The 15,509-nt window shown below is 50.7% G+C and overlaps 1 protein-coding gene across 1 annotated transcript; it reads left to right on the top strand.

The window, feature by feature from the left end:
- The first annotated feature begins 679 nt into the window (after positions 1–679).
- LOC109751312 (zinc-finger homeodomain protein 1) lies at positions 680–2,330 on the top strand. The gene has a single exon (XM_020310204.4). It carries the CDS (start codon positions 1,071–1,073, stop codon positions 1,959–1,961), a length of 891 nt encoding a protein of 296 aa, XP_020165793.1. The 5' UTR covers positions 680–1,070; the 3' UTR covers positions 1,962–2,330.
- Positions 2,331–15,509: the final 13,179 nt, after the last annotated feature.

Raw genomic sequence — 15,509 nt, forward strand, 5'->3', positions numbered from 1 at the left:
TTTATGGTAGTCTCCAAACCTGAAGCCGAGAGAGCGGTAGAAACGCACTGTGTTACCATCCTTGACGTTTTCTTCGCTACACTACATGGTCGACGGACGGTAGAAACGCAACGCACAGTGTGCAGGAGGAGCACAGCGCGGGTTTTGTATGCTTGCGTGCGGTGCAGAGACTACTACTTAATCAGGACCTGAAAATGACGTGTTGCGCACTTCGATGCTCTGGGGAAAGGCTAGCTTGGCTAGCGTTGCTTGCATCACTCGACCCGGAAAACAGTTTTGAGTTAGGGCAAATAAATTGCTCGAGAGGTTTGGCCATCTAGCGGCATGGCCTTCATGAATTTCATTTCACCTGCTGGAACACTTGCACACCCCCCCCGCCCGTCTTTTGGTTTATTTTCAGTCGGTGTCCTGTAGCTCAAGAACGTGTTGGTTTTCGTTTTTTTTTTGTAGGAAGTGTTGGTTTTCGTTAATGAAAATCGGAAGGGTGCGAGCCCTTCTTTTATTAAAAAAAAACCTGCTGGAACACAAGAAGAGGGGTCGTGTGTTGACCATGTTCCAGACACGAGTAACAAAAGAAAAATGCAAAGACCAGATGTCACGATCAAATATTCCGAACCCCAATTTAAAAGGCATTGGAGCCAAACCGGGTGAAAAGGGCGGGGCGGAGAGGGACAGCCAGCAAAGACATGAGCACGAAGCAAAAGAACACACATCACGCCTTGGCCGGGACACACACAGGGAGAGAGAGGAGAGGGGAGATCAGACAAGTGCGCGACTCGAGAGGGAGGCGGTGAACAGGAGAGAAAGCGAGTTCGCTACACAGAGAGAAGCTAGGGAGGGAGGGAGAGGGTTACATCATCGCCTAGGCGCTGCAGCAGCCTCGGTGCAGCGGCGCGTCGTCAAAACTGGCAGCTAGCCAGATGGTGTCCACACTCTCTCCTGCGTCTCTTATCCCTTCATCCCAGTTTTAACCCTTGCTAAGCCCCCTCTTAGCCCGGCCTCCCCTCGACAACACGCCGGCAAACCCAGCCCAGAGGCTTAGCCTGGCTACACACGGGCCGTCGGCGAGCATGGACTTCGACGACCACGACGACGGCGACGAGGAGATGCAGATGTCCATGCCCATGCCGGTGAGCTCCAGCTACGAGCCCCCGCCGCCGCTCTCCACGGGGTTTGGCGGCGCCGGGGTTGCGCCCAACAAGCCTCCTGGTGGCGGTGGTGGTGGTGGTGAGCTTGGCGGCCGTGCCAAGGCCCCCGGCGGCGGTGCCAGGTACCGCGAGTGCCTCAAGAACCACGCGGTCGGCATCGGAGGGCACGCCGTCGACGGCTGCGGCGAGTTCATCGCCGCCGGCGAGGAGGGCAGCATCGACGCGCTCCGCTGCGCCGCGTGCAACTGCCACCGCAACTTCCACCGGAGGGAGTCCGACTTCCCCGCGGGGCCCGAGGGTTCGCCCTTCTCTCCCACCGCAATGGTCCCCTACGGAGGCGTGCCGCACCACCAGTTCTCGCCCTACTACCGCACCCCGGCGGGCTACCTGCACCACCACCAGCACCACATGGCCGCGGCCGCCGCCGCCGCCGCGGCAGCCGCAGGGCACCCGCGGCCGCTCGCGCTCCCGTCCACCTCCCACAGCGGCCGCGACGACGCCGACGAGCTGTCGGGCATGGCGGCGGGGCCCATGTCGGCGCTGGCCCCGCTGAGCAGCATGTCCCTCGGCGCCGGCCCGTCGGGGTACGGCTCCGGGTCCGGGTCCGGCAAGAAGCGGTTCCGCACCAAGTTCACCCAGGAGCAGAAGGACAAGATGCTGGCCTTCGCGGAGCGCGTGGGGTGGCGCATCCAGAAGCACGACGAGGCGGCCGTGCTGCAGTTCTGCGACGAGGTGGGCGTCAAGCGCCACGTCCTCAAGGTGTGGATGCACAACAACAAGCACACCCTCGGCAAGAAGCCGCCCAGCATTTGACCGGCGCCGCATGCAACCGGAGACCACCCCAAGAAAAAAGAGCTCCTGGGCCAGAGCCGAGCTAGCTGATCGCCCCACCGTCACCGGCCGTGGCTAGCCTCCGATAGGTACCTGCATGTGCTTCTCTCGTTCAGCTTAGCTATAGCATTCGCGCTTGACGACGTTCCCCTCCGCAGCGGTTCATGGCTAGCTTACATTAGGTTAATCTGTAGCGAGCGTTCCTTCGTTCTTGGCTGGATTAATTTAGGTGGTCCTCTATTTTATTTCATTTTTATTTCTATTCACTGTTGCTCATGTAATTCCTAGCTGTGGCGCCATGGCCATTTGCTGATTTCGTTCTTGCTGGGGAATGTACTGCCTGATCGATCAGCTAGCTGGCGAGGAATTGCATCTGGGGATCGGGGCTGCCTGCATGGCCATGGATTCCGTGCGCTCTCCTCGAGTATTTTTTTTCCTTTTCGTTCTTGTCGTCGCTAGCTGGAGCTGCGTGCGTTGGGACAATTTTACTCATGGGTCCAGGTTTGCTAGTCGCTACCGCCTGCGTGCCATTGCTACTCCTAAAGAAGATAGACAACTGTTGCATTCCGTTCTTTGCTTAGCCATTTTCCTGCCCGCCTCACTCACTTTGGGCATTTGTTCGGGTGCTTAATTCTGCACAGACCAATGCTTCCCGTCCCCTCCATTGATCCAAGAAAAAAAGATGAGTGCTGCCCAGCGCCATGATCCATGCAGCAGAACTGTAGCAGCACGCTGCATGACGTGCTCCACTGTTCTTGGCCCGATTTTTCTGTCTTTCTCGCCATGAATCAATGCAACCGTTCCCTCGCATCCTGCCCCCGCATTTAACTCCCCCATCTCGCGAGCAATGTTAAGGTTCTTCTTCTCCTCCTTGATTAGTTCTGCCCGCATTAAGGGCCTCTGGCCCTTTCTGCCGATTTACTCGCTTCTGCCCTGCATGCCTTTCCGTTTTTACTCCCGCCATCAACTGATCGATCGATCGATCAGTCGCCTTTAATACCGGCGCAGGGGACGCACGCGGCCGCTAGCCGCATTCATCACGGGTGGATACATGGAGGGAGGGAGCTCCGGGACAAATTTATGGCGACGTACTTCGCCCTACGGTATGTGCATGTCAGCGCGTGTCGCTGTAGCACGGACGGAGCATATGCTGCGCTGAGCTGATCACGCCTCGCCGCCTGGCCGGACTGCATGCGCAAGGGAGAGGTGCGTGCAGCGCAGCGCAGTGCTGGCAGCTTTGCTTAGCTCAACACTCCACCCGTGTAGTATAGTCGCGGGTTGGATCGATCGCTGTAGCTTTTGGGCCTGCGCTGCCATGCCAATGCCATTACCATGCATGCATGTGCTCGCCGTACGTCGTGCCGGAGATCGATGCAGTGGGAGCAGCAGAGAGAGGCCGCAGCGTTCCAAAATGCAGCGATCTTTTCCCCTAGCACCACGCCTCTTGGCCCTCTCCTCGTATATGTATGTCATCGTGTGACCTGGCTTTGGCTTTTGGGAGGCAGCCATGTCGATCGACGACGCCGGACACGCTGGGCGGCTCGCCTCTGGTCCGAACTTGCCCGATGTCCTCCTGTGCGCTGCACTAGTGCAACCTGGGTGGCACTCGACTCATGTACTTATGGATCGGAGTCCAGCGTACGTGGTCCCGGCCGGTGAGCTCTTCTGTAGCACGAAATAAAAACTTTCAATGGATTTTGGAGCGAGCGCTGTAGCAGCAGCAAGCAGCAGGAGGAGGAGCTAGCTTTGCATTATGAATCAACGCCATGCTTGCTGCACGCCCCGAAAGGCGAGGGTGGCATATTTCTGTTTCGGGAGAGGTAGGATAGCCTGTTCTCGCTGCAGCCTGCCGCTCCTGTTTTTCGTTTTCTTTTCCTATCAGTGAATCATTGCATGTGATGTATGCCAACGTACGAGTAGTACTGTATGTATGTATATCCCACCCCTCCACAAAGAGAAAATCAAACGTCTCCCACCAATATTCCAGGGGTTTTTTAGGCTAAAGACACGCTTTACTTATTGCTCAAGAATTTCTAGAGGAATGCAAGATTAAGCCCACTACCACTAATATCTTTGTTGTCAATCGGGCACGAGAAGCAGTCGTTAAGCCCACTGGCAACACTAGTTTCTCCTGAACCTGATGGCTCCCAGATTACAGCGTTCTTGTCTACAAGAGCGGACGCAACAGCGGTAAAAGTTTTTTTTTGCGGGAAAACAGCGGTAACAGCGGTAAAAGTTGACGCCCTGATTAACCGAGCACGGCCTGTAAACTTGCACGATGTGACGGTGACACACTGAACGATTGCGAATAGTTGGAACGGAGGGTAGAGATCAATTAATGCTGCCGTAGTAAGTTGTTCTCCTCCTGTTTTCCTTATCTTTCTTTAGGTGTTGCACATGCGGAAAATACCCTTATACACCTGGTTGTATATGCACCTGATAAAAAAATCCAGGAAAATAGTAATTTAGCAAAAAAGGTCGATCTTTGAAACATTTTTTGGCAACAAACTTGACCTACTGCCGTACTCGTATAAATTTTTTGACAAAGAAAAACAATTGTAAACAATCGGAGCATAAAAACAAATTTTCAGGACAATATAGAGTGAATAGTACCTCTAATAGTGTTGATTTTGTCTTCTTCACCAACAATACCACGAAATTCATTTCGTCCCCAAAATTATCACTTGTGGATTACTCAAAAGAATGAAGTCCCGTTCTTTGTCGAAATTTTGTAAAAACGGAGGTGGACATGTGTAACACTTTATAAAGTTTGTTGCCAAAATCTTTCATGATTTTCGACCGTTTTTTAAATTAGTCCCTCCGTTCACAAATAAAATGTTTTAGATATTTTAACATAGACCACATACGGACTGAATATGAATGAACAAACACATTAAAATGTGTCTACATACATCTGAGAAGGCAACATTAGATGTACTTGTGAATAGAGGGAGTACCGATTTTTCTTTTTTTTTGAAAAACGGGTGCACCTATCCCCAGGTTCCATTCGTTCCCCTCCACGCAATGTTCCACTTGCGTCTTCAGTGGCACATTTACATTCCAAATTACCGAATAGATAATAGAGATAGCCTAAAGCACATTCGTTTTCTTAAACGGAGGCAAATAATTTGTGTCATCAATTCATTTAGCAAAAGATAATTGTCTAGTTAATTAGTGAAAACCGGTATAAAAAGACCACATGTGGATTACTCAAAACAATGAAGTCCATGATCGCATGGTAGCGCACCTGATTAGGCACACAGCGCCTTCGCTGAACAATAGCAACTGCCACAACGACAAACAAGATCACTGCTAAGCAGCCACGTGTATAGGAGCTGAGGCTAGCAGATCGATGCGGAAAATTCAACGTGAAAAAGGTTCGTAGTTTGGACGCACCGTCCTCTGTAGAGGGTAATTTCTAACTCTCTGTAAAACCATTTTGACGATTCCAGCCTGGACCTCGAATTGGTTAGCGAGCAGATATGCCACGTCACACATATGAGCGCGGCGCTCGCATAAATGGCAAATGGCGAGGTGTGGTAAAGTCGCCTAACAGTGACCACCACTGTTGCGTCTTGTTGTACTTGCTGACACGAGTAGACAGAATTAGAGATCCAGTCAAAGAAACTGTGCTCGCGGGTCCCCGAACCTCCAGCAGCACGATCATAAGGCGTAATGGTCACTTAAGTACGACTTACTCTATGGCCACTATGCATCTGCGTGGTGGTCACACACACCAGACTCAAGTGTATATACGGCACTGTGGCCTGATCTTGTTCGTTACCGTGGCCCGCCATTGCATGCATGCAAGCCCGGGCTCCCCCCGCCCCCTGTCAACGTTAGAAAAAGGAGCTTAAAGTCAACCCAAGCCTTGTGCAGGCTATCTGATGATGATGGTGCATTGGTGCAGTACTGTGCTGTCATGTAGCAGCAGCTAGGGCATGCTGCTATGTGAAACGACGCCTTTGAGACATCTAATCGTCGGCCCTACTAATCACTGCTTCAGTTCCAAGCGTGATATCATGTCACGAGCCATTTCCCAGGCAGATAGCGTCTGCACGCGTCGCTTGCTCTTGTCGTGCGCACTCATGCATGCATGCAGCTTGCTTGCTTCACATAGGATCAGACATTGTTTGCTGTTTGCCATGATATCAGTTGAGGCTGTCAACTATCTGTCCATTTTTTGTTTCGAAAAAAATTAGATCTGCTACGAAAATACATCAAAAATACAAAGCACCTCAAACATAACAAAAATTACATCGAGATCGCTAGACCATCGAACGACCACCACCGTCACCCGAACAAAGTGTCGACGCGCTGTTGTCGCTGCTCCTCTACCAAAGCCAGCTTGTCCTTGTCGATGACAAACGGAAAAATCTTCATGCACGTGTCCTTAAGGACCAGAGCTCTGGAGTCGCGATCGTCGCCTTCGCACGTGCCCCTAAGGACCAACTAACACCAACTATAGCCATCACGCACGCACGATAGAAACTAACCTCACCGCCCCAAGGAGACGGCAGGAATCTACGTCGGAGCTTCGTCGGCTACGTCTGCATGGACGAACTAGAGGAGGATCGGAGTCTGTAAGACAAACTCGAAGAAGCGACGCCATCCGACTGAACGTCGCACATGCGAGGACTAAAATACCCTAAGCTAAACTACTAGCCGGAGCGATGGCACCGGGATTCCACTTCCCGCCAGAGCGGCAGGCAGAAGGGAGACGAATCCTCGGGCTCGCTGATGAAGTCTGGAAGGGATAGTTTGCCCTACCCTCGAGGCAAAGGAAAGAAAACGATTGGAGAAGAGTTTAATCATGCCTTGGGAGTAGGATTTTCTTTTCTCAGGCTTAATGGACCTCTTGAACGCTGTTATTTTTCTTTATTAGTTGAATGAGTCCAAACTTTTGCCTCCGTTTCAATATTTTTGTCTATTTATCTGTTCTGAGTTTTTTCATTTGTTGCAATCACATTTTCAGTCCCTGCTAATTTGTCGAGGAATCAATCAATATGAGTATTTCACTATGATTACTCAGCAAGTGACCGGCTACAATGAATTGGAGGCGACAAATGAATGCTGAAGCGGAGCTTTTGTCAGTGCAAACTAAAGACTGGCGCCACCCTTCCTTCCTTTTTGTGCCGACGGTCCGGGGGCAAAAGCGGGGGCAGAGGCGACACTGATACGGACATGGCAATGCATTCCATGGTGCGTGCACGGACTTGAATGATAATAATGAGCGTCTTCCATTCTCCTCCCTGCAGATCGCATGCTGCACATTGATGCCTCGAGTGCATGCAGCGATGCAGGTGCAGCTATGAGCTAGGCTATCCACCTGCCTCTGCGTAAAGCGAGCCCCGGCCCGGAAGAAAGTTGGGGGGCACGGCACGGCACGGCATGTATAAAGAAGCGGACGGACTCGATCGTCCTGCCATGCATGCATGCATGCGTGGATGTTTGCTTCCATCTGAGTTCTGAGGTTTTTCGTGCTGTGTCAGGCAGCCTCTTCCGGAATTTCTGGCGAGGAAGGCAGCTTTAGCCTAGCAGTAGCACCTCTCTCTACGACGGAAAGATGGCGCGTGCTGGGTCGGTCGATCACGCTACGCTGCTGTGGTATCATGGCTGAGTCTCGAGAGAAAAGCATTTGCAGATCTATCATGGGATCATCCGCCCGCGGAGCTCGGCTCGCTACATGAGATGGCGTAAAGCGTGTTTGGAAAATTCTGAAAGCTGTTTGGACCGTCGGCAAGCAGCGAGAAGGTGGCCATCAATGTGGATCGGTGGTGGTACGTGCGCGCACTCGACCATGCGCCCCGGCCGGCACGTCCCCGCGGGGCCGTCAACCGCGCGATCCAGCGGGCGTTTGACCGGCGTCGGTAGGATCTGTCGGTAGGCACGGAATCTCTCGTCTTTCTCTCCCTGTTATTCCCGGTCGCGGGTCGCGGCCGGTCATGATTGTTATTCGCCGCGGTGGTAGCCGGGAGGGAGACGGAGAAATGAAAAGCCCCCACCGGGCCGTGCAAAAGCGGGGGGCCGATTAGCCAACACGGGCGGGGCGGGGCGGACGCATGCATGCGAGCGAGCGCGCTTGCATCGGAGAAAGCGCGGGCGCGGCCGGGAGCGAGGGGGAGGGAGGGAGAGAGAGGCCGAGCGCGGCCCCGCGGCGCCGGGGTCTCGCTGATTGGGACGTATCGGAACGCGGAAAGGCGCGCCTGATAGGGACAAAACGACGCGCTGCCTTCTCGCTCGCGGCCTGCTCCGCCTTTGGGTCTCAGGTTTTGCTTGCCGGCTGGTTGCCAGGTTGCTGTGATATGCGATGTGTCCGCTCTGCCTGGCCTGGCTTGGCTTGTTGGCTCGCACGCATCTGGGCCGGCCGAGCTTTTGTCCCGAACCGGAGCCGTGATTGACTGCTTGTGAGGCAAAGGGTTTTTGTGGTCCGTCTCAGCTCGTGGTGGAACGGTCGCCGGCGCAACCGTGGGGGTTGGAGCAACAGAGTTTATATAAGTGCCATCAGGGTCAAGTGTTGTATCACTTCTTGTTCGGTTAGGGCATCTTTAAAGCGGACCTTCAACCGTCCGCAACCTTTCGGATTGCGCCGTCCGGACGTGTTTAACCATCCAACGCATCAGTTCGCCTAGTGGCCCGGACAAACTATTTTTCGTAAAACCTGAGACAAACAGGGGGGGGGGGGGGTTGTCAGTGTCAAAACCGGCAGACCTCGGGGTATTGTGGATCTCGGATGGATGGTAACATGAACGAAGAAGACGATGTTTACCCAGGTTCGGACCCTCTTGATGGAGATAAAACCCTGTGTCCTGCTTTTGTTTATATTGATGATGACGTATCAAGTACAAAGCTTGATCTACCTCGAGGTCGTTAGTGTGTTCTAACCCTAGGGCTAGGTGAATGTAATTGTGATTGGGATCCCCTCTACGGGTTAAACCCTTTGTCTTATATACACGCCAGGTTGGGTATCTAGGATTACATGGTCGGTATCCAAGGGTACGCATGGAGGCGGCAAGAGATGTCTTGGAGTATACGTCAAGTCTTCGGCAGGCGCATTTTTGAACAGGCGTGAAGCTTCCGTGGTCCATCTTAATGAGACTGAGGGCCCACAAGCCCATCCCGAGGACTATGGGCCGACTAAGTTAGTACCCCCTAGTCTTGGACACTATCTATAGCCGTCGAACTGGTCTTCTATGCCGAGGAGGACCTCTTTGACGCTAACAACTCCCGATCTGAAGTCATTGGCTTGACAGACGAGTTCCCCTTTTGGCTTCTCAAAATGCTTTCCTTTATTCAAAGCCCCCTTGGACCACTCCTCGAGGAGTGGCGTCCTTTGACCAGGACCCAGCCGAACCTGCACTGCTTCCGAAGGCATGGGGTTACTTAGTGAAAGGATCGATATAGTTGACTAGAGAGGGGGGGGGGGTTGAATAGGCAACTAACAATTTTTAGCTTTTCTTTACTAATTTAAACTTTGCATCAAAGTAGGTTGTCTAGATATGCAACTAGGTGAGCAACCTATATGATGCAACAACAACAAGTACACAAGCAAGCAAGAGATGCAACGCAATATAAGCTTGCACAAGTAGAGGTACGAGATAACCAAGAGTGGAGACGGTGAAGACGAGGATGTGTTACCGAAGTTCCTTCCTTTTGAGGGGAAGTACGTCTCCGTTGGAGCGGTGTGGAGGCACAATGCTTCCCAAGAAGCTGCTAGGGCCACCGTATTCTCCTCACGCCCTCACACAATGCGAGATGCCGTGATTCCACTATTGGTGCCCTTGAAGGCGGCGACCGGACCTTTACAAACAAGGTTGGGGCTCTCTCCACAACTGAATTGGAGGCTCCCAACAAAACCACGGAGCTTCACCAATTTGGAATGTGGCTCCGAGGTGACCTCAACCTTCTAGGGTGCTCAAACACCGAAGAGTAACAAAATCCACACAAGAAAGTATGGGGGAAGCAAATATCCTTTGGTGGAAGTGTAGATCTAGGTCTCCTCCTTCAATCCCTAGCAAATCAACGAGTTTGAGTGGCTAGAGAGAGAGAGAGAGATCGGGCAAGAGAGCTTGAGTGCATTAATGGTGGAGTGAGAGAGGTAAGAGGTAAATGTGGTAGGTGGAAGAACCACCCTTATACAGCAAACCCTAAAATCCAACCATTACTACGAAATCAGCACTGCAGCGATACAACCGCTCCTCGTCCCGGTACAACCGGAACTCACAGTTTATCTGCAGAACCCTACCAAGCGGTACAACCGGGCGGGCAGGCGGTAGTACCGGTTGCGGAGAACAACCGGAACAACCGCCCAGTCACCGCTCAACCACCGCGTTGAAATAGTAGGGTGTCACCCCTATGTGCGGTGATCGAGCGGTATAGCCCCGGTGCAACCGCCTGGCCTTGGACGCTTGGGTGGCTAAGTCCCAAGCGGTAGAACCGCTCAGGACACCGGTGGTACCGGTGTGCGGGGCACAACCGGCCAACCGGGCCACCGCCGCCCAAGTACCGCATCAAAACAGAAGTCTGACCGGTTGTTGAGCGGTACTTGGCCGGTACAACTACCGCAGTCATTGTTAAGCTTGGTGGCGGTACCACCGCCCGGGAGCAGTGGTACAACCGCTCATTCACGACTGGGTTGGTCAACCCCAGGGTATCACCCCTGGGGTGGAGGTTGGGTTAGCGCCAAGAGCCAGCGGTACAACCGCTCGCACAAGCGGTACAACCGCTGGGAGAACACAGTAAGCAGTAGAAAAAGAAGGGGAGCTCTCTGTCTCATAAGACAAGGAAGGCAAAGGAGGGTGTGGCGAGTGTGTACGTGAAAAGATCCCCCCAACTCCTTCCAATATGGATTCCCTCTTGATAGTACGGGTTCCCTACGACCAAAGAGATAAACACGTAGAAAAACCTCATCTTCGATCTTTTCCTTCCAAAGAGAATAGCTAACCGATGTAAGCCTAATCACCGAGAACCTGAAGCACTTAGCACACGATTAGACCAACAAAGGGTTTTCATCATCATCCAAAACACAAAGTAGGGAAATGCCCTTACAATCTCCCCCTTTTTGGTGGATGATGACAACAACACGATTTGCAAGAGAGAGGTCTAGAAAATATAGACGGGACTCCCCCTAGATGTGTGCCCTAATTTGATGTTGCTATTGGAATGCAAGTGCACACATTAAGGGCAAGACTCCCCCTAGATTTTATAGACCCACCACTCCTACTAGACATGCGAAGAAGCAATAAGCACATAATAGGAGAGTAAGGACTATAACGGATAAAACCAACAATATTAATGACAATAATGATAGATAGATGAGCGCATGTCTCACACCATGCAAGTCGAGATAAGCAACAAGGTCCACAAACTAAAGTTCAACACGATGCACGAAAGAACAAAGCACAAACCCAAGCAAAGCAAATCCCATGCAAATCCCGAGACCTAATAGAACTCTCTCCCCCTTTGGCATCAAGACACCAAAAAGGAAAAGAGCGAAGCTAGCGCCCCAGAGCTCAGTCGTCCTCCTCTGACTCCTCGGTTGCACCTGGATCCTCATCATCATCAGACTCCTCATCATGGTCCCGATCTGCGTCCTCCATGATGTCATCATCAGCAGCAAAGGAGGTGGAGGGCTGGCGAGGAGCCTCATCATCGGACCAAGTGCTATGCGCAGAGATCCATCGCTCCTCCGGTGTGATGCTCTTCTCAGAACCACTCTGAACAGACATATTGAGGTGCTTCATCATCGCAATCTGACAACGCCTGGCATGCTTCTCATTGACATGGGCCTCATACATCCTCTTCTGAATGTCAGTCTGGAGGCAGAAGGTCTTCTTCACCTTGGCAGTGAGCTTGGTCACCCAAGAGGGCTTGGCCCCTGGCTCCATCTCAAAGTCCTCATCCTTTGAAATGGCGTAGACATCCTCGGGATCATTCACAGGAAAGCGAGGCTCGTCATGCTTCTTCTTCTTGAGTAGCTTGACCTCATGAACTGTGAGATTATCTGGAGAAGTGAGAAGCTCTCCAGGACGATGAACAACATGACAAACGAAGCATAAATAGGGACCTTTCTGTAGATGACCATGTTGTACATCTCGTGCCACAGCTAGTTGGACACATCAAACGTTGCGCCAGATCCCACCTTGGTCTTCATAGCAACCATCAAGTCAACAAGGTCGCCATGAATTTCATCTTGATTGCCCACCTTGGGCAAAAGCACATTGCGAAACACTCAATGCATGATGTCATAGATCTTCACCAAATCCTTGGATTCTCCAATAATACCACGGCCCCGAATGTACAGAGGGGCAAGCTTCTCCTTAGGCATGGACTCAGGATGGTTGTGCGGACGAATGCCACCATTCCCCTCAAGGCATGTATTGTCATAACCAAGAGCATTGCAGAAAGCCATCTAGGGTACTTGAAAGAGCTCATCACGGCACATGAACGTGAGTGTGCGAGCGTCATCTTCTCCAAAATGAACAGTGGCATAGAACTGATGGATAATCTGAACATCAAAGTCACAGTTTACTGACATGAGCTTGACCAGATCGAACTCCTCACAGAGAGCCAAAGCCTCACCAAAATACTCCAAGTTGCTCCTCCGATGGTCAAGATCAATGGTCCACTGCTTGGCATACCTGTTCTTGTTATGCTCAAAGAGTTCATGAACAATCCGCACTTGCATCTCATTTCGGAACTGAACGGTGGTCCAACGAGGTGCAATGGGAACCTCGTAAGGATTCTTTGAGCGGAAGGTTCCCCAATCCTTGGCTTTCCAACGGTGCAAGGGCATAACCACACATTGCTTGGCAGCGGCAGACTTCTCACGGCAAGTGGGCTTGGTGGGAATCAAAACCTCTTCTTCTTGGTCTTGCGAGGAGCAGAGCGAGAACTAGAGCCACCTGCACACACACGCATGAGGAGACAACAAGAAACCCAGCAAAGATGAGAGGATTGCACACACAAACAAAGAAAAGGGTAGATTGCACAATGGAGAAGATAGAACAGAGCTACGTGCACTACAAAAAAAATACACTTCCATGATGATACGTGTTTGTCACAGTAGGTCACATTTTCTGTCATGCATGTACATCCATGACAATTTTATGACAGAATCAAGATAGTCATACCTGTGCTATCGTAGAAGTGTTCCATGACATTACCAAAATTATCATCACGAAAGTGTCCACTTCCATGACGATAAATCGCGCGTCACAGAAGTGCTTTCGTCAAGGGTGACCGACACGTGGCATCCACCGTAATGGAACGCCGTTAAGCTATCGGGTCTGGTTTTGGACCCGATAACCCGTTAACAGCCCCGACCAATGGGGATTTTCCACGTGTAAAATCATCATTGGCTGGAGGAAACACGTGTCGGCTCGCCGTTGGGACAGATGTCATCCAGTCATTGGACCCAAAGCGCCTATGATACATCGACACGTGGCATGGCCCAACAGAGGCCCATTCCTGTGAAAAGACTGGCCCATTTGACTTGGTCAAAAGGTGGCGGGCCGGCCCACGGCAAGCCCATTAAGATAAGTTGCTTCTTTTCGTTAGAGATGCAATTGTCCTGGTCCGCCTACTCTCCCGTGCCCAAATACCGACTCTGTAGCAGCTGTTAATGTAATGTTGCTGGTAAAATGAAGCAATGGCACCATTAAAGTAATGTCGTATTTAACGGTTGTCATAGTTAATCCTAATGCCCACACTAATATCTAGCAATGCTGCTAGAAATTGCTACTGTCCTTGTACGATTGCCATTCAGATAAGGAACATGCTTTTTTTCATTTGATGCATGTTTCATCACTTGTTAGTCACCCTCCTTTCCACCTTTTTTGTGCAAACAGAGATATACATTTCACACTTGATCTTAGTTGAACTGCACAAATGATATCCAAATTATAGTTGAACATTCCAGGAGCTTCACGACCAACCTTGATGTTGCTCAATTTTATTGCAACTAATGAAGAAGAAGCTCTGTGGGTTTCGTTTTCTGATGGAAATGGAACCGGGGCTGGAGCCCTTTTCTTAAAAAAAGAAGAAGAAGCTGCTAGCTCATGGGACATTGCTTCATTTTAGGTGAACTGCACCAAAAGGTCCCATGAATTGAATCATCCATGTTGGTGACTGGTTTCATCCCTTCTACGATGGCGTTGACTGCAGATATGGTTCCCATCACGAGGTATGTTCCTTTTTGGTTTGACCGTTTGCCAAAGATCCTGCATGTTGATCCTACTCTTGTGCTACTGTTTTGGCACTGCCATGATAAAGCAGTAATGTTATTATTTTGCACCTTAATCTAGTGGCACTATTAATTTGAGGTAATGTTTTGGCACCGCTAGTGCCACTGTTTTTTTATATATCGAAAGAGGGGGTTCCCTCCGATTTCATTAAAGAAACCCAACCATAGAGAACGATTATCCGACAACATCTCAGTGTAAACGGGCAGTTATGCAACTACTACTAGAACGGACTGAGTACTACAGGAGACAAGTTCGCCACATAAGCTAGGAAGGTAGGGGGACGCAGCACCAGCTCGACCAAATTTGGATTACAACCCAAATGCTACCACAGAAACATCAGGGGGAAGATAGGGACTGAAAGAGCCAGCTTCAGCATCCCAGTCTAAGCACCCCCAGCTTTCATCCTTGCGACACACGGTACACCTCGTTTGCCACCTGCTCGACCATAGTGTCACTGATAAAATGAAGTAATAATACAATTAAAATAGAGCGAGTGTCCTCTCTATCATTTAATTTCCAATGTAGATAAAGAAAGTGCTTCTCTTTGTTAATGTATGTTTCATCAACTAGTCCCATTGTTAATGTTTAAGCGTTTCTGCAAACTGGGGTGCTTAATTTTAGTTGATTTGCACAAAAATAGAGATTTGAATGTCTCAAGGCCCCTCCTTGTACTACCGCTGTACACTGATGTTCATCACTCGCAGAAGGTGTATCGGGGAGACTTGGGACGATTTCCAGTATGAGGCGGGGCGTACCGTATGAGGCGTCGCAGGGCCCATCTCGCCCTCGCAGCATGGCATACTATGATACTATCGCAATATTTTCTATTTATTTTGCGTGTTTCATCAACTAGTGCCACTATAATGTAATCACGCTTTTTCATTATCTGTGCAAACAGGGTTATTCAGCTGCATTTTGGTGGAGCTGCACAAATGTACGGATGGAACCGGCATATATGCAGAGTGCGAGGTGTGCCAAGTAAAAATTACCGACACCAACCATGCTCCATGCACGCATTGGCATCCACCACCACCAGTGGGATGTGTGGCGCTCTCTGTGGACGGATCTTTCTCGTCAGCAAATCCTCTAACCAAATACTAGTAGCTTATATTGGCAGTTTTCTAGGGAGTACTCTTTTCTGAAAGAAGCACCAATCTATTTTTCTTTATTTGTACACAGTGTCACAACTTTGACCCAAAGGTCCAGAGCTATTTAAGGGTGATTGGCGTAGTACTCGGAGACTGATTGTAACCATGATTTTCATTAGCTGTCACACCGATTATAA

Source organism: Aegilops tauschii, chromosome 5, assembly GCF_002575655.3.
Source record: "Aegilops tauschii subsp. strangulata cultivar AL8/78 chromosome 5, Aet v6.0, whole genome shotgun sequence".
Taxonomy (NCBI): domain Eukaryota; kingdom Viridiplantae; phylum Streptophyta; class Magnoliopsida; order Poales; family Poaceae; genus Aegilops; species Aegilops tauschii.